This window comes from Rhinatrema bivittatum, chromosome 3, assembly GCF_901001135.1.
Source record: "Rhinatrema bivittatum chromosome 3, aRhiBiv1.1, whole genome shotgun sequence".
In the NCBI taxonomy this organism is placed as follows: Eukaryota; Metazoa; Chordata; class Amphibia; order Gymnophiona; family Rhinatrematidae; genus Rhinatrema; species Rhinatrema bivittatum.
In genome coordinates this window covers 319,731,363-319,750,548 of record NC_042617.1, presented here as the reverse complement: position 1 = coordinate 319,750,548, position 19,186 = coordinate 319,731,363, and the positions used below count along the sequence as shown (strand labels likewise).

General features: G+C 42.6%; 1 protein-coding gene across 2 annotated transcripts in view; it reads right to left on the bottom strand.

Annotated features, from left to right (window-relative positions):
- The window catches only part of REV3L (REV3 like, DNA directed polymerase zeta catalytic subunit), a 720,104-nt gene that overhangs the window by 311,297 nt on the left and 389,621 nt on the right, over positions 1-19,186 (bottom strand). For both annotated transcript variants that reach the window (XM_029595253.1, XM_029595254.1), the window contains exon 13: positions 8,849-14,711. In XM_029595253.1, the coding sequence (XP_029451113.1) occupies positions 8,849-14,711 (5,863 nt within the window). The remainder of the gene's footprint in view (positions 1-8,848; positions 14,712-19,186) is intronic.

The window sequence follows — 19,186 nt, the reverse complement described above, 5'->3', positions numbered from 1 at the left end:
ATGAGTGAGGACTTGGCTGAAGGTACGTATAAGGTGCCTAAGTAACTGGTTCTGATTGGTCTTGATGATACATGTGGACGGAGTGGACAGCTTAGATGTAGCGATGTTTGGGAATGGATGGTCTTGTGTGTTATAGTTAGCACTTTGAAAATGATTCTGGATCTGATAGGGAGCCAGTGTAAGTTTTTTAGTATGGGTGTTATGTGTTCACCTTTGCTGGTGTTAGTAAGAATCCTGGCCGCGGAGTACTGCAACATTTGTAGAGGTTTGGTGGTGATGGCAGGGAGGCCTATAAGCAGAGAGTTGCAGTAATCGATTTTAGAAAATAGAATTGTTTGGAGGACTGTTCTAAAGTCCTGAAAATGTAGGAGCGGTTTCAACGTTTTCAGAATGTGTAGTTTGTAATAGCATTCTTTCGTGGTGTTCTTGACAAATTCTTTGAGGTTAAGTCTATTGTCTAAGGTAACTCCAAGGTCTCTTACTTGAGTGGAGCTGATCATTGGATGTGTGGTTAGGTTGTTGGTAGGCTGAAGGTTCTCATCTGGAGTGATTAGCAGAAGTTCCGTTTTTGAGGTGTTAAGTATTAGGTTAAGGCTGGAGAGGAGTGAGTTTATGGACTGTAGACTACATCTAGACAACAATAACATACTCTTCCCATCACAACATGGCTTCAGAAAACACTATAGCACTGAAACATTACTAATCTCTCTAACAGATACCGTACTTCGCGGATTTGACAGTGGAAAACACTACATCATGATACTGCTAGATCTGTCCGCAGCATTTGACACAGTAAACCATGACATACTATTGAAAAGACTGGAAGAAATTGGATTACAAAACAATTAAATGGTTCATATCCTACCTTAACAATAGATCTTATCAGGTACAGATAAAAAACTCAATATCAGACAAAATCAAACTAAAGACAGGAGTCCGCCAGGGTTCAGCACTCTCAGCAACTCTAACATTTACATGCTCCCCCTCTGCCACCTACTGGCTAGGCTAGGTATCATACACTACATATATGCTGACGACATTCAATTAATTCTACCAGTTGAAGAATCAATTGAAAAAACACTGAATTTTGCAATGTTATACCTAGACATTTTTAAACAACTATTAAACCAAATGGAACTAGTAATCAACATTGAAAAAACAGAATTTATACATCTTGAACGTAAAAACATTGAAAGAATTCAAAATCGCATCCGACTTAAAAATGACAAATCAGTCGAGTTAACTGATAAAGCTAGAAACCTAGGAGTAATTATAGACACGGAACTGAGCCTTAAGCAACACATATCAATAAAAGCAAGAGAAGGCTACGCCAAACTAATGGTCCTTAGAAGACTAAAACCCTTATTAAATCAGGAACACTTTCGTACAGTACTACAAGCATTAATATTTGCCAGCACGGACTACTGTAACACACTTTTCCTAGGATTACCATACACTACTATCAGACCACTGCAAATACTACAGAACTCGGCTGCCAGAATACTTACTGGTAAAGACAGAAGAGATCATATCACCCAAACAATGGCAGATTTACACTGGCTCCCAACAGAACAGAGAGTTCAATTTAAAACACTATGCACAGTTCATAAACTAATAAATGATGAAAATTCTGACTGGCTAAACACCGCAATACGATTACATGTCCCTCAAAGAAGTCTCAGATCGGTCAATAAAGCTCTGCTAACCATACCCTCAGTCAAAACAGCAAAGTTGACCCAAGTTAGAGAGAGAGCACTATCTTTGGCAGGACCATTATTGTGGAACACACTACCACTGGAATTAAGACTAATGAAAGAATTAAAACTCTTCAAAAAAGGCTTAAAAACATGGCTTTTCAAAAAAGCATTTCACAGTGAGGTAGCGGAATAACAACACATACACAAAGCAGAAAGTCACCAAGAAAAAGCAGAATTGCTTATTTTTATTTTCTCACATTTAAGTATTAAATTAGAAAGACAGTTTAATCATAAATGGTAACCACACCCATTCCCCATTTAGAGTATATTATTGAACTATGTAACCGTGTAATAATGGCACCCTGTGGATAATTTAGAAACCACATATTTGTGCCTACCTGTAAACCGTTGTGATGGTGCACTACTAAACGACGGTATAGAAAAGTTCTAAATAAATAAATTAAAAATAATTAAATAAATAAATGTCCATCTGTGATGGACATGATCTTGCCACAAGTGCAGGGCTTGAACCCGGAGGGCCTTGGATTTGGCTTTTTAGAAATTTTTTTTCTGTTTTTAATTTTTTGCTGAGGAGAAGTCCAGCCCCGCATGCGCTCCCGCGCACCGAAAAACAGACTGAGGAGAGACTGTTTTTCTGCGCGGGAAGGCTCGCGCAGCCGCACAGAACAAAGCTTTGTTTCTACTAGAAAGCTCCGCCTCCCTAGGCCCTGATGGACAGTTCCCATGACAGCATGGCTAATTCAGTCCTGCTATCAACAAGAAAAACACTTTTCCCCTGTTTTCTTCACGGTTTTTTGCATTCCATTAACAATGAGTTTCAGAAATCCACTGCTTATTCTTAGGGTAAGTAGTTTGGAATCTCTCTACTCCTTGGGATCATGCCAGGTACTTGTGACCTAGCGTGGCCACTGTTGGAAACAGGATATTGGGTTTGATGGATCCTTGGTCTGGACCCAGTATGGCAAGCCTTATGTTCTTATGTTAACTGAAAGGAATAAGGGAAAGAAATACTCTAAAAGATTTGTTTTACACTCTCAGTGAGAGAGAGGAGACTCATGGGGGTAAACAAGTTAGAAAAATAAATGAATAACAAAAAGAAACACAAAGTCCTATGGGTATTACTGAAAACACAGGATAGCTTACAATGCCTCTGAACAAAATGTAGACTGAAAACAAACTGAGGAGATTTGCGCGGGAGCAGCTAAGAGGGACCCAACATGCTCAGACAGAACTTCTAGGTTTCTCTAAACTGAGAAAGCTGGTCTATCTCAGCACCATTGAATGATAATACCTTTGCTAGCGTGGCTGATTTCATCCTGTGTTTCAATGGAGAAAGTCTTTACCATAAAGCTCTGGAAATTTCATTGCTTGGCATCACGCTTGGTCATATGACCCACCTGTGTGACAGTGAACCTCGTCTTCAGAGAACATTAAATATTATGATCTCAAGTAACCTCAAAATAAATAAAATAGTGTAGTATATCACAATACTAGAATTACAGGGGTCAATATTCAAATTCTGGCTGGCTAAGTAACTTAGCCAGATAACACTTATCCAGCTAAGTTACAAGGATATTCAGCAACATGGCTATGCTGCTGAATATCCATGTGTATATATTTGCTACTGAGGAGGTCTAACTTCAATGAACAACTTATCCGGCTAAGAATCAACATTGCTATTTAGCCAGATAAGTGATCTGGCTAAGTAGAGCTGCTCTGATCCGCTCACAAAGTTCTCTGGCTAAGAGGTAGCTGGATAAGTGACTTATCTGTCTGAGTAGTAGCCGCTTCAGATCAGAGTAGTGCTGCTCTGATCTGGCCACAATGTTCTCTAGCTAAGAGGTAGCTGGGTAAGTGACTTATCTGGCTGACTAATATGATTTGAATATTGACCCCTGTAACTCTAGTATTGTGATATACATTTTATTTATTTTGAGCTTACAGTAAATAGAGTGAATTCCTCTTATGTTATGCCCGTTGGTCGCAGGCGGCTGTGACCGCGCTTACTTACATCCTGCACCATTCTCCAGCCGTCCCTGAGCCTGCTCACGGCCCAGGCCAATCTCCACTGCTGTGTTCTCTGTGGCTCCTCGTGGTGGCCGAGATGCCACCGCCACCCACATCGTCTCTGGGCCTTCCTAGGCGCGCGCGCCACCGGGCCCTCTTTTGAAGCCTCGGCGGGAATCTCGGGGGCGTCCCTGTTTGATGATGTCATCGGATCAAGGTACATAAGCTCCATCTTCGCCCTTGGCAACAAGTTATGTACGTCTCTTCTAGCTCCTGCTCCGTGTTCCTGTGGCTACACTATTGGACTCCGTTGGACTTTGGTACCCACTCCTCGGGGGCCAGTGGGCGCTCTCTCGGGGACCTTGCCTCCTGGCCTTCCCCGCTCCTCGGGCTGGCCCTGCGCTTCCTAAGTCCTACTCTGTAAGGCTCCCCGCTCCTCGGGGCTGCCCCCTGGAACACCTTTACCACTCAGGAGTTTACTCTAGTGCTTCCCTGCTCCTTGGGGTTGTGCTTACGTGCTGTGTTGGACTGTCTGCGCTTCCCCACTCCTCAGGGCTGTCTCTTCGTACTATACAAGAGACTCTCAGCACCGTCCCGTTCCTTGGGGCAGTGCTCTCCTGCTACACTGCAACTGTCCGCGTCTCCCTGCTTCTCTGGGTCGCGCTTACATGCTACTAAGACTGCCTGCACTTCCCCGCTCCTCGGAGCTGTGCTTCTCTATCATACAGAGACTGTCTGTGCTCCCGCTCCTCATGTTTCAACATACGCTATCTTCGGAGACCTGACTCGGGCTTCCCTGCTCCGCGAGTTGGCCTACGTCACTACAGCTGTGCCTCCTTCGCTCCGCAGCTCTGCCTCTTGGGGGTGTCTCTCTGCTATACCTCCTGCACATCAGTCTCAAGCCTTCCCGCTCTGCGGCCTGCCTGGCGCCTTCCCCCTTGGAGGTCTCAGTCCAGGTATTATCTTCAGCCTGCTTGTCTACTAGGGAATTCCTCCTGACTCCTCGGGACCTCTCCACAGCCTCACCCAGAGCACCCTGCTGTACCTGACCTCGCCTCCCGACGGTGTAGGCCTGTGGGGCTCCTCCCCACAGGTGGTGACAACTCACACCTCGGGCCAAGGGTCCACATACCCACAAACCTTAACACCTCTTACATATAGAGTGAATTCCTCTTGAATAGTAGATGGCAGAAATAGATCAATTGGCCTATTGCTTCCACTCCGTTATTCCTGTCCATGCTGCACAGATATATCCAAGCTGACATCCATAGTGGCTTGATCACTGATAGGATGTAACTGCTTATCCAAGACCTTTTTTTTCTTCCTTATTGGTTATCTACCATCCAGAGTAGATGAATATACCAGATCCTATGCTTAATCTAACATTCAGTCCCTGCCATGTCTTACCACAAAGCTTTGTAATAATCTAAACAACTAGAGAGGCTGCTGCCACATCTGGCCTTTTAGGTCCCTTTAAACCTTGCTTGGCAGGATCTGAGCACCACCAACCTGCCAACACCATCTCTCTATTGGCCTCTGAAGCATTGTAGCTTTTATTGAACCAGGCCAATCTATGGCCTGCAGTATCACTAAGTTGTGCTTTCTTTTTCTATCCTTTGTTCTGTCCTTATCTTTTCCCCTCAACTTACTAATTTACTAGACTTTTTTTGAAGGTGTAAATAAATATGTAGATAAAGGTGAGCTGATTGATATGGTGTATTTGGATTTTCAGAAGGCATGTGACAAAATCCCTCATGAAAGACTCCTAAGGAAATTGGGAGATAATGGGATATGAAGCAATGTCCTATTGTGGATTGGTAACAAAGGGTAGGACTAAATGGTCAATTTCCAGGGGTCTGTACTGGAACCTATGCTATTTGGCATATTCATAAATGATCTGGAAAAAGGAACAGAGAGTGAAGTGACCAAATTGCGGATGGCAGGTCATTAAATCAGCAGCAGATTGTGAGTAACTGCAGAAAGTCTCCTAGTCCTAACAGACTTATGCCCAGTCTCCTGGTCCTACTGCAGATATAATTTAACATTGACAACTGCAAAGTAATGCACATAAGGGGAGATAATCCCAACTATAGGTATACGATGCTTGATTCCATAGGAGTCACCACACAGGAAAAGAATCTTAGAGACTTTACGGATATCATCTTGAAATCTTTGGTTCCGTGAGCGGCGGCAGCAGTCAAAAAAGAAAATAAAGTGTTAGGAATTATTTGTAAAGGAATACAGAACAAAAATGAGAATATCCCAATGCCTTTGAATAGTTCCATGGTGCAACCGCACCTTGAGTACTGTGTGCATTTCTAGTAGCCCTAACTCATAAAAGACATAGCAGACATAGAAAAGGTACAGAGAAGGGTGACAAAAATGATAAAGGAGATGGAAAAGCTCAATAATGGAGAAATGCTAAACAGATTAGGGCTCTTTAGCATGGGGAAGAGATGGCAGAGAAGATATGATTGAGATTTATAAAAACATGAGTGGGGTAAACCTGGTAAATAGGGAACAGTTATTTACTTTTTCAAACACTAGGACCAGGGGGCACTCCATGAAATTAGCAATGGCAGATTTAAAACAAATCACAGGAAGTATTTTATTCACTTAGTGCACAATCAAGCTATGGAATCTGTTGCCAGAGGATTTGGTCAAGGCAACTAACATATTAGGGTTCAAAAGAGGGTTGGATAAGTTCCTGAAGGAAAAGTCCATAAACAGTTATTAGCCAGGCAGACTTGGCAAAGCCAGCGCTTATACCTGGGAGTAAAATAGATTAACTATTTGTGATCTTCCGGGTACTTGTGACCTAGACTGCCCACTGTCAGAGACAGGATGTTGGGCTCGATAGACCTTGGTCTGATCTTGCATGGCATTTCTTATGTTCACCTCTGCTCTTGAGAGAATAAAGATAGTTTGCCTGCAAATAGAGTTGAGTAGTAGTCTAGTGGTTAGAGCATAGGCTGAGAACCAAGGAAGCCAGGGTTTGAATCCTGTTTCTCGTAACTGTGGGCAAGTCACATCACCCTCCACTGCCGCAGGTACAATTCAGGTTGTGAGACCCTTAAGACAAGGAACTAACTGATTAGTGCAGTTAGTGTAGCTGGGTTTAAAAAAGGATTAGATAAGTTCTTGGAAGAGAAGTCCATTGCCTGCTATTAATTAAGTTGACTTAGAAAATAGCCACTGCTATTACTAGCAACAGTAGCATGGGATAGACTTAGTTTTTGGGTACTTGCCAGGTTCTTATGGCCTGGAGTGGCTACTATTGGAAACAGGATGCTGGGCTTGATGGACCCTTGGTCTGACCCAGTATGGCATGTTCTTATATTCTTATATATTCTAACTACATTTTCTTAATTGTCTTGAGCTTGGATTTGGAATACTCTAAAATCCAAATACCACTACCTCCCCTCCCCACATCCCTGCTCCTTGCAGAGAATATAACCACTAACACCATCTCATTTGATAAATTTAATTCCTGGTTGGTTCAAGTTGATCTCTGGATTTCTTCACACTTCTTTACCCACTAGGGGTCCTTTGTGTTTATACCATAGTTTTCAAATTCTGATAACATTTTTATGTCCACTGTGTCACACTCATTTTCATGAAGGCATTTTACTCCCTTGGATTGTGATATTGTGATCTGTTGTTTTACATCATAATTTCCTTTGTAAAAGATTAGCTTCCTATGTCTGATTTATACTTGTGAGATCTTTAAATGTCACTATCATAACTCCCACCTCTCCTCTTGCCTACGCTATACATATTTAGGTCCTTAACTCTCATGTCATATGGCTTTTGGTTTAGACCCTACTCCAGTTTGGCCTCTCTCTCAAATGCCTCCAGTCTGTCTATATCTTTTCAAGAGGTAAAGCCTACAGAATTGGATACAATATTCTAGCTGAAGTCTCACCAATGAGTTGTACAAACACATCACCTTTTTTCAGCTGGTTATGTCTCTCCCTAGCATTCCTCTGGCTCTAGCACATCTTTGGGATATTGACTAAACAAGTCTATCTGTAATTTATTGTGTACTCTAGCAGAAGAAGAAAAGAAAAATATCATAAAAATAAAAGGAATTTAAAAAGCACTGGTGGTAAATTTCCATGCTTAATCCAACATCCAGCCCTCGCCATGTCTTACCAACAAACTGGGGCCAGAACTAAGTCTAGGCATCAGAGCTTTACAGAAGTGGCACATTGGGCCTGAGGTCCTTTCCCAAAATACCTGTGAATGTTTTCAGATGGAACTCTGACCTTCTGGGAACATTCAAAGCAAACAGCAGCAAAGATCAAATCCCAAAACAACCTGCTAGCCTAGCGTGCTAGAGCAACATGAGAAGCTGTAGCTGTAACACCTATATTTTATGTGGTGATGTGTGTTTTTTACTTTGGTAATCGCTTAACATGATAATTATCAATATAGGCAGAATATAAATCAAATAAATACATAATAAACATAACACTTTGGACCTCAGCTCCTGCTCTATTGTACTCAAGAACAAAGTCATCACATACACATCATGCTGACACCAAGCTAAACGCAACCATGCCTTTCCAAACTAGAACACTTCATGAAACTATCCTCCCCTGGTCTTCTATTCATAAAAATATCACTCCACCACACAATCATCAGCTAAGGACCCACAAGCTAGTTAAAACCATTCATGCAATACCTTATCTACCATTCTACAATGACCTGTTTACTTCGCCTTTCTTTACGAAGCCCCTATTGGAGCAAACTCCTTTACCAGCAGATCCTTTGGATCAAGGAGTGGGAATCACAGAAAATCACAATCAAGAGGCTTTGAATTAACATGCTGAGAATGGTCTTTACTAAATAGAACAGGCAAAAGCCAATTCACAGCCAAATTTCACCGCTCAGATTCAACCTATTGTGGAGAGATGCAAGCTATGATGCGCACTGTAGAGATGTGTTCCTTCTACAAACCAAGAGGTGAGTTAATAACTTTGAATTCTTAATGAGGAGCTATTGGTTGCCTTTGCAGATCTGCATTTGCTAAATATACAAATGTGGTGTTTATCATGATTAAAAAAAACAAATCACAATGCCTAGCTTTGAAACATAAAACTGAAATAGATTCCAATTACCTTGGTTTCTCAGGGGCATCCGAAGGATTGCTGAAGAATGGTTCTTGATAAATTGTCTCCATAAGTTCATGATCAAGCAAAGTTGCCATGATTTCATCACGGCTTGGTGGAGACATCAGCGGTTTCAAAATGTAAGTTGTGCGAGGTGTAAGGCTGCCATTTTTTGACTGTGAGGGAGAACTAATAGATCTTGGGGAGCTGTCAGGAGTAGGAGTTAATCCTTCAGTAGTTCTGGAAATATATAACTCTAAGTCGTCAGCAGCCATATCCATAAGCTCTCCCTCTGGAGAAGATGACAGTCCAGTAAAGGAAGCACTTATTGAACCCAAGGGCTGACTTGCTGCAAATGCAGCTTCCTTCCTGTTATAATCCACTCCTATCTGCATCCAGTCTGACATATTTGCTGGAGGAAGGCTACTGGATTGTTCCTTATTTACTGATTTTCTACATAACTTTAACATATTCACGCAGTTCTCAGGTTTTGAGACACCAAAACCATCAACTGATAAAGCCAGTTGAGAACTCTGAAGATGTCCACTGGTTTTCCACAGACCACAGGTATTTGTTTTGATATCTACAGCTGATTTGTCAAAAAGGTCAGGACTAATGGAAATGGATCTTGTCCATCCAGTTTGATCTGAGGGATGGGCTCTTTCTTCTGCAGCTTTTTGGCCATCATGGCTCAAATGCTCATGTTTCTCAGATATTTGTGCAGGAAAATGATCATGAACTGCATCACTCAAAAACTTTTGTGGTAAATTCTGATCTGCTGGGACAAACTGACTCCCTGAGTACAAACTGCAAAATCCAGTCTGCCCTATGGCATTGATATCAAAATTGTAGTTATGCTCTGGCGATAAGCTGTCTTCAAGAGAATAACAACTTTCAAAACCTGGGTCTGAAAAAATAACAGGACTACCATCAGATATAGAGTTGCGCACCTGACTATTAGCGTTCTGTTGACTCAGTAAGTCTGCTTGCAAACCTTTAGCCATTTTTTCTTTAGGTTTTCGAGGAGTCCTTGGTCTTCTTGGTGATGTAACACATCGAGTCCTCTTGTTTGCAGTATTCTGTTCAGGAAGACAACAAATATTTCTGTTCACTTGAGGTCTATCCAATAGTTCCTGCACAGCACTTGTATGTACTTTTTGCTGTCTTTTGTGGAGCAATTCTTTTAGAACAGCTATTCCTGACTGTCCTTCAACAGCTGCTGGTGAAGTTCCCACAATTTTGTTTGTAGGATCGGAAATTATTTTTGAACATGAGGTGATTTCTGATATACATGTCTGTTTAATTCTTTGAGGGGGGAAATTTGACATATCAATATCTCCAGTTTGTTTTTGCTCCCATCCTACAAGTTTCACTGGACTTTTCAAAGATTTCACAAAGGAGTTTTTAGATAAATGACATGACCCATGCTTTTCCTCAGATGACACAGGGATAGAAGAATAAAGATCACATGGTTTTGATGATTTCTGTAAACACACAACTTGTTGCTGACTACTGTCATTACAGAGCAATGCATTAGCTTTGCATATGTGATCAGGATTTGTGTTTAAAGAACCATGAAAGTCATTAAACCTTCCAAAAGAGGACAAGCACCTACTTTTCAAGTCTGGGATATCTTCTGACTTGATGCTGCTGTTACCTACAGATAATTGTACACCCTGCATTACCTGAGATGAGAAGTTAGAGAAGTGACAGGTGTTATTTGGAAACAAACTTGACCCCTTCATCTTAAACATAATGCTTTGACTGTAAGGCCTTTGTGAATTATTTTTTTGGGGAGTTTCTCTTTCGCACCCCATCACAGATGAAACTGTTGGAGGAGTAATGTCTTTTACTAGAACAGACGTGTGTTGGAAATCTGTAGAAATATCTGTTCCCAGTAAAGAACGAAAATAGCCAAGTGCCTCTTGTGTATTTGTTGTAAATGGAGGTTGTGTTGATGGTAGGTGGCCTGTTGAATATCCTGTTAGATCAATACCCATCTGGGTAACAGGTGGCTGTAAACTTGTACCGCCTATGGAAGCTACAGGCAGATCCTGCTGTTCTGACATAGCCTGGATTTCACCACCACAGTGATCATTTCCTTTCTTGCCTTTAACTGTAACATACTTTCTTTTTGTTCCTTTCCCATTTGGTTTTTGCCTTTGTTTTATGCCTGTATTTTTCTCTCTCTCTTTTGTTGCATCAGCTGTGTAGACTTTGCTTCTTTTCCTTGTTGCTAGTGTGGGATTGAGCGGTTTCTTTCTAGGTGTCACTGTACTACTACTGATTTTCGACTTGATTGTTCTGTTATAGACATTTAAGCCTCTAAAAAGTGAAGCCTGCTCATGTGGATTCACCTCAGTTTCTTCCGTTCTTGGGCCAGTGGGAGACCAGCAGCGAGGAGGAGATGCATGTACTGGACTCTGGCTTCTCTCAGAAAGAAAACCAAGTTTTGACATGACATCGGTATACTCCAAGTCACAGTCTCCTGCTTCTGCATTATAGGATGGCGAAGGGGGAGAAAGAAAAGCATGTGTTCTTTTCCTGCGGACAGGTATTGTTCTTTTAATGATTTTACATTCTGCCTTTGGCAGCTTTCCAGTTTTTTTCTTTACTGACCTGTGTTTCACTTTCCTTTTCTGGATCTTCTTTGGCATTAATGGATACACAGGATATTTGGTTGCAGGGGAATCGGGAACTTTGGGCCAAAACTCCTTTAAAGGTGCAAGCTTTTTGTATAGTTTCATTTTATCCTCTGTAAGTCTTACTTGCTCTTCACTTGAGTCTACTTTACCTATTTTAATAAGCATATTTTTTCTACCTTTAAATCTATTAATTATGATATATTTGATAATGATTGGTGGCAGTTTGTTAGAAAGTTTCCTGCGTTTCCGAGACTTCTGAGAGCCATCTAAACTTTCACCTATGTCTGTAGTCTGAGGTAGGCTTATTTTTGAGGTTTGCATACCTAAATTTGACTCACCGTCTTCATTCTCATAATTTATTTTACGTTTGACTCTAAGTGCATATTTATTTCCACATAACCCAAAAGACTGCTCTGATTCTAAGAAACCCTCATCAATAGGAAAGTCATAGCTATTGCTGTCAGGCAATTTACTATCAATAATGCCACTCTCAATTTGAGCTACATCATGGTCTAGGTCTAGAGACCTATTGCTGAAAATGCTGCCTGATGCATAGGAGATTTCCTTTGTAAATGTGTTCTTTATATTTTCAAGATCCTGACTGGAAAGATCCAGCTTGTTTACAATTACAGGTTCCCAACTGGCAAGATTCAGCTTCTTACGTCGACTTGTAGGTCCCCTATTAGCAAGCCCCAGCTTCTTGTTTCGAACTGCAAGCCCTCGATTAGTTGGACCCATTTTTTTTCCGTCTACCTTCAGGTCCCTGAATGGGGAGTCCAGTTTGTCTTTAACATCTACAGAGCCTTGAATGGAAGAATCCAGAGACTGAGTGGCTGGATCCACCTTGCTGGTCAAATCCATAAGGCCCCAACTGGCAGAATTTACCTTCTCAGTCACATCCAGAAACCCCCGAATGGCGAGATCCACCTTGTCAGTCACACTCAGAGTGTCCTGATTTGCAGACTGCAGCTGGTCTTGCACATGCGCAGAGCCTCGATTAGAGGGGTCCATCTTATCAATCATATCCACAGATCCCCAACTGGCATGATCTGGCTTGCTGATCAAACCCGTGGGCCTACAACTGGTGGGATCCATCTCATCTGTAATAGCCACAGGTCCAAATTTAACAGATTCCAGTTTGTTGCTCACACACACAGGTCCCCAACGTGTGGGATCCAGCTTGCCAGGTAAAACCACAGATCCCCGATTAACAGGATTTAGCTTGCTTGTCACAGTCATAGACCTCTTAGTGGGATCCAGCTTACTAGGCACAGCCCTAAGCCCCCAATCAATGGGATCCAGATCATTTGGAACACTCCTTGGCCCCCAATTAGTGAGACCCAGCTTGTCAGGCAGATCCCCAGGCTTCCCATTAGTTGGACCTAGCTTATCGGGCACACCCCCAGGCCTCCCATTAGTGGGACCCAGCTTGTCAGGCAGATCCCCAGGCCTCCAATTAGACGGACCCATCTTGTCAGGCAGATCCCCAGGCCTCCCATTAGTGGAACCCAGCTTGTCAGGCAGATCCCCAGACCTCCCATTAGTGGGACCCAGCTTGTCAAGTACACACCCAGGCCTCCCAATAGTGGGACCAAGCTTGTCAGGCAGATCCCCATGCTTCCTATTGGTGGGACCCAGCTTGTCAAGTATACACCCAGACATCCCATTAGTGGAACCCAGCTTATCAGGCAGATCCTCGGGCCTCCCATTAGTGGGACCCAGCTTGTCGAGAACACACTCAGGCCTCCCATTAGTGGGACCTAGCTTGTCAGGCAGATCCCCAGGCCTCCCATTAGTGGGACCCAGTTTGTTGAATACACACCCAGGCCTCCCATTAGTGGGACCCAATTTGTCAGGCAGATCCGCAGGCCTCCCATTAGTGGGACCCAGCTTGTTGTGCATACCTCCAGACCTCCCATTGGTAGAATCCACCTTGTCGTGCACACTCCCAGGCCTTCCATTAGTAGAATCCACCTTGTCGTGCATACTCCCAGGCCTTCCATTAGTAGAATCCAGCTTATCTGGCATACGTCTAGGCCCCAAATTAGCAGGATCCATCTTGTTGGGCACATCCGTAGGCCCCCCATTAACAGGGTCTTGTTCTCTGGGCATAGTCCTAGGCTCCCCATTAGTGGGCTCCTGCTTTTCGGGCACATATTTAGGCCCCCAATTAGCTGGATCCAGCTTGTTTACACTTGCATGCTCTTGATTAGCTTGCTCTAGCTTCTTACTAACTTCTGTATGCTCCCAAGTGGTGAGACTATGCTTGTCATTTACATTTATGGGCTCCAAACTGCTTAGATTCTGCTGGTTGCTGATATTTGCAGGCTCCTGGTGATTGACAATCCCAAGCTTCTTTCTACTCAGCTTTAATCTGGATGGTTTTGTATCCTGCTGTAACTTATAAGTTACTGGGGCTAATTTTTGGGGTCGGTTAAGACAATTAGAAAGTACCACACTAGGGAAAAACATGTAATGTGCTGCCTGATGGGTAATGCTTGCAATTTCTGCTTTATGTTCCTGAAACTCTTCATACCTAATTTTCAGTTTGTTGATGCCCCCTTCACTGGTGCCAGCTGCAACAGAATGCACCATACTTCTGTTCCCCACTGAGCAAGACAAAGAGTCACAACTTTCATTTGCAGAAAAAAAACTATTTTTTGACATGCTACTGCCATTTTCATTTCCTTCAGAGGGCAGTTTATTTTTGGTGCTTAAATCTGGAATGTTGCAGGGGCTGTCGCCAACATGCTGATTAAGGTGAATACGCAAGGTGTCCTTTTCAGTTTTTCTGATGCTGGTGTACTTACGGCACTGAACGTGCCTAGTGACTGACAAGATCTCTTCTTCAAAGTCAAAAAGCTTCTCGTCAGCCGCTGGAACTGGCAAGGTGTCTTTCTGGCTGCTTTCTAAATGGGAGTTCTCCAAATGAGCAGTGTTGTTGAAAGGTGCAGGGTATTTTAAGTTGTACGTGCTTTCGTTTGAAAGAGAATGGACAATGTGTTTGGACCCTTTCTCTAAATTTGGCTCTTTCATTAAGTCCTCCTTATCTAAAACCTGGGAGGAAAGGGCTGTTGTGATGTGTTGACACTGCAAGGCAGTTTTTGCAGAGGACTGGGGTTCCAAGGTAGCAGCATCTTTGTGCAAAATTGAGGTCTTCACTGATGTTTTGCTTGTTGCAATTGCAGAGGAGTGAGTTCGAGACCCTTCATTGTTCAAAGGATTGTCTAAAATAGAAGAAAACAAAGATTATTTTTATTGCAGATGGTCCAACCAGTCATTCACACTGAACACAGTGATACTAGAGTGGCCACTGGCAACATACGACTGATAAAACACTACGGTCATCTGCCTTTTTGCATGTCTTTTCTAGATAGATATATCATGTTTCACCCTTACTTTCAGCAGCTGCAAAAAAAAAAAAAAAAGATAGCACTGACTTAAAAAAAAATTATGAAAAAGACAAACTTGAAAAGTTCACCACGAGATAATTTGAGAATCTATCAAACAGCAGTCATGTATTTGTTGGACTTTTCCTAACTAATATCTGCTAAACACTGCCACTGGCTGTGAGAATACCAGGAAATGTGCTTTTTAATCTAACTGGACAGTCTAAAAGCATATATAGAATTGGAAAAGCTTTGGAACATATACAGGAAGAGGGTGAGAACTGTGATCGGATCGGTTGCAATGTATGATTCTTGCTATTTTCTGTGATTTTCACTTTCACAAGTCCGTGCCCCAGCCACTTAAAAAAATTTCCTCTCTCCTAGCCCTCATACTCTGTCCCCTTGCTAGACAACCACACATTCCTGTTAAGTTCTTACTTTAGAACTTAACAGAACTTCCTGTTAAGTTCCTTCAGACTTTCCTCCACCCAGTTTTAGCATCCTGTTTTATTGTAACTTCAGAGTTTTTTCATTACACTTGTTACAGTTCTGTTCAGTTATTTATTTTAATTTACACCCCCTTGTTTAATGTAAACCAGCATGATGTGATTCTAATCTTGAATGCCGGTATAGAAAAACGCTAAATAAATAAATAAATTCCTACAAATCTCTTCTCCCATTGATAGTTACATAACTATCAAAATTCACAACCAAAATAATATGTCTTTCAGATCCAAACATGAGAAGTGAATATGACATGTACCCTCACGTTCAGGGCCAGTGCTTCCATTAGGCAAACTAGGCAATCGCCTAGAGAGCCAAAATTTTGGGGACAGCAAAATCCTGCCTGTATGAGGTCCAGAGGGGTACTGCACCAGAGCCAATACCAATTAAAGAAAGGAGCATTGTGCTATAACCACTGCTACCAGTAGGAGTAGTGGAGCTGCTGCCAATAATTAAGTTTGGGGGGGGGGGGGGGTGTGGATGGGGCAAATGACCAAAGGTTCATTTAGGACGCCAAATCTATTTATTTTTTAAATTTATTAATCGCTTTCTAATTTTATGATAAAAATTTCCAAAGCGATGTACTTGTTTAATTATCACATTAAATCATACAAATAATAAAAAAATATACATCTATTAAAACAAATAAAATAACCTATCATGTTACCAACTTTCTGTAGCCACCGTAAATATACCTGCCGACTCAGCCCTCATCCCTAACCCCTTTAAACCTAAGGAGCATTCCCAGATTTAATTTGGAAGTTCTGACATCAATCATGTTTTTATTTTACACCAAAATCTCATTAGGTCCATTTCTTCCCTGATGTCCAATGGAAGACTATTCCATAATTTGGGAACCGACATAGAAAAAGACTGATTTTGGAGTCTTACATGACAGAAACTCTTAGCCAGGGGAAGTTGCAGCAGTGCACCATACTGAGAGCGAGTAACTCTCAGTGTACATTTCCAAAAGATCTTATTCCGCAAATGGGGGGGGGGGGGGGGGCCCTGTCCTTGCAAGATCTTAAATGTTAGGATCAAGACTTTAAACTTGCATCTCACTTTGACAAGTAGTGGAGCCACTGATTCTCGCCTGGACCATCCCAACATCAGCCTAACCGTCATATTCTGGATTACCTGCAGCTTCTGAATTAAGCTGCCTGGTAGCCCCCAATATATAAGATTACAATAATCAATTACCGCTATCACTAGTGCATAAACTATAGACTTCAATGCCTTTACATTTAAAAAAAATTTTCAATTGCAGTACCAATCTCAAACTACTATATGCAGAATGGAATACTACATTGATTTGGCTTTCCATGGACCAATCTGAATTCAACATAACCCTAAGCGATTTTACATCAGTAATGGTGGAAATTAACTGCCCTTCAAACTCCACTTGAAGTTTATACTGCCTAGCACCCTGTAGTATCTCGGTCTTACTAGCATTCAATACTAAAAAATTATCACCCAACCATTTGCTCACTGTTTTCAAACAATCACTGAGCATAGAGAAAGTCTGTTGTGGGTTCTTTCCTAACGGGGCCACAATTTCAACGTCATCAGTATAGATAAACGGGATAAACCCAAAGGAGCGGATGAGTGCACCTAACAGAGATAAATAAATGTTGAACAGAAGGGGGAATAAAGAAGAATCCTGAGGAACTCCCCACTTTACTGGACATGGGGAAGAATAGTGGCCCTGAAAATACAACACTTGACTCCTATCCACTAAAAAAACTACTAATCCACTTCAAAACTGACCCCCCCCAGGGGCGGATTGACCTATCGGGGGATCGGGCTTCCCCCGGTGGGCCGGTCACTCCTGTCACGTGATTTTTTTTTTGTATTATAAAATTTCCAAACAAAGTATTAGGGGCGCTGCGAGCAGTGGTATCCCGAGGGGAGCCAATGCCCGCGGGCGCAGGGAGGCTCATGCGACCGCTGAGCAGCAACACGTATATAGCAGGCAGATCGGCAGGGCCATGGTGAGGATCATGTCACCACGGCCCGAAGAAAAAGATCGCGTTTAAACGTGCTGATGCTCCTCCTCCTTCCTGCCTGTGCGGCCCCGAAAGTAAACGTTGCTGGAGCCGTGTGGGTAGGAAGGAGGAGGGGCATCAGCACGTGCAGAAGAGCAGCGCTTACGGGCTGCCGCGAATCATCGCAGCGGCCAGAGAAGAGGAAGAGGCCCGGTAGCAGGGCTGCCGCAGCCCGAGAAGAGGAAGAGGCCCGGTAGCAGGGCCGCTGCAGAGCCCATCCTGCGGCGACCCGCGAAGAGGAGGCCCAGAGGTGAGAGAGAGGCTGAGGGTCTGTAGAGTGTGTGTGTGCGTGTATGAGATGAGTTGAGAAATTGTGTGTGGGAGTGAGGACCTGAATGTTTGCAGAGACAGCATGTGAGAGCCTCTGTGTGTGTGTGAGAGAGACAGCATGTGAGAGTGAGAGCCTGTGCTTGAGTCAGACAGCATGTGCCAGTGAGAGCCTGTGTGTATGAATGATTGTATGAGAGAGAGCATGTGACAGTGAGAGCCTGTGTGTATGAATGATTGTATGAGAGACAGCATGTGACAGTGAGAGGCTGTGTGTGTGTGTGTGTGTGAGAAGAGAGAGAAAGCATGTGAGAATGAGAACCTGAGTGTGTGTTTGAGGGAAGAAGATGGAGAGAAAAGAAATAGAACAAAAGACAATATAAAAGGAATTAGCAAAAAAATTAGAAAGGGAAGCTGGAAAAAAAAAGCCTGTGACCAACCGATTAGAAAACTAAGATCAGCCAGCAAAGGTAAAAAAAAAATAAATTACTTTTTAGTGATTGGCACATGTAATCTTTGGGAATGTGCAAGAATAGCACTTTCTCTATGCAGATCTCACAATGTACGAGATCAGCATGGAGAAAGTGGAAGACCACGGGGCCTGCACAGAGGAGGCAGCAGAATGGGCTTCAGTGTCAGTAGCAGCAATCGGCGCCTCCCCAATAGCCATGCGGCAGCAGTGACAGTGGCAGCAGAGGAATGAGAGAGGTTCCAAGGTTGTTGGCAAAAGAAAGAGAGGGGGGTCTGCCTTTAGTGTGTGCATGTCTTTGAATGGGACTCTGCCTGTGTATGTGTGTGAATGCATAGGTGCCTGCCTGGGGGTCTATGTGTGTGAGAATGAATGTGTGCATGCCTGGGGGATGGGGAGGGAGTGGTGTGAAAATGAATGGGAGCCTGCCTGGGGGTCAGTGTGTGTGTGTGTGTGTGTGTGTGTGTGTGTGAGAGCATGAGTGTGTATGAGAAAATCCAAGGGAGTAAGAGTTTTTGTGTGTGTGTGTGTGTGTGTGTGTGTGTTTGTGGAGGGAGAGTGTCTTAGAGCCTGAAAGTGTGTCACTGTCAGTAAGAGCGAGAGGTTATGGTGGGTATAAGAGCATGAATGTGTATGTATGTGACAGTATATGTGTGAGAGAGAATGGACATGTGAGTATGTGTGAAAGAGAGAGGATAACCTCCTAATCCTCGACAATATCAGGGTGACTGGAAATAAAGAGCTCCCACAGAAGGGGGCAGCAGGGGCTTTTAAAAATCCTTATTAGTTTTAATTATTGAATGTTATTTGATATATGTGCTGTTTTGAAATATTTTATTAGTGTTTGGGACATTGTAAAAAATGTATATGATTTTAATTAATAGAAATTCTATTTATCAGTAGTTTTAAAATATTATTTTATTTTGGTTTTACTATTATAACTGATGCTTTATGTTTCTTGATTTTATTTGTTTTATGAGGAATGGTGGTTCTATTTTTCTATTGTTAAAATATGGAGTCTGACTTCT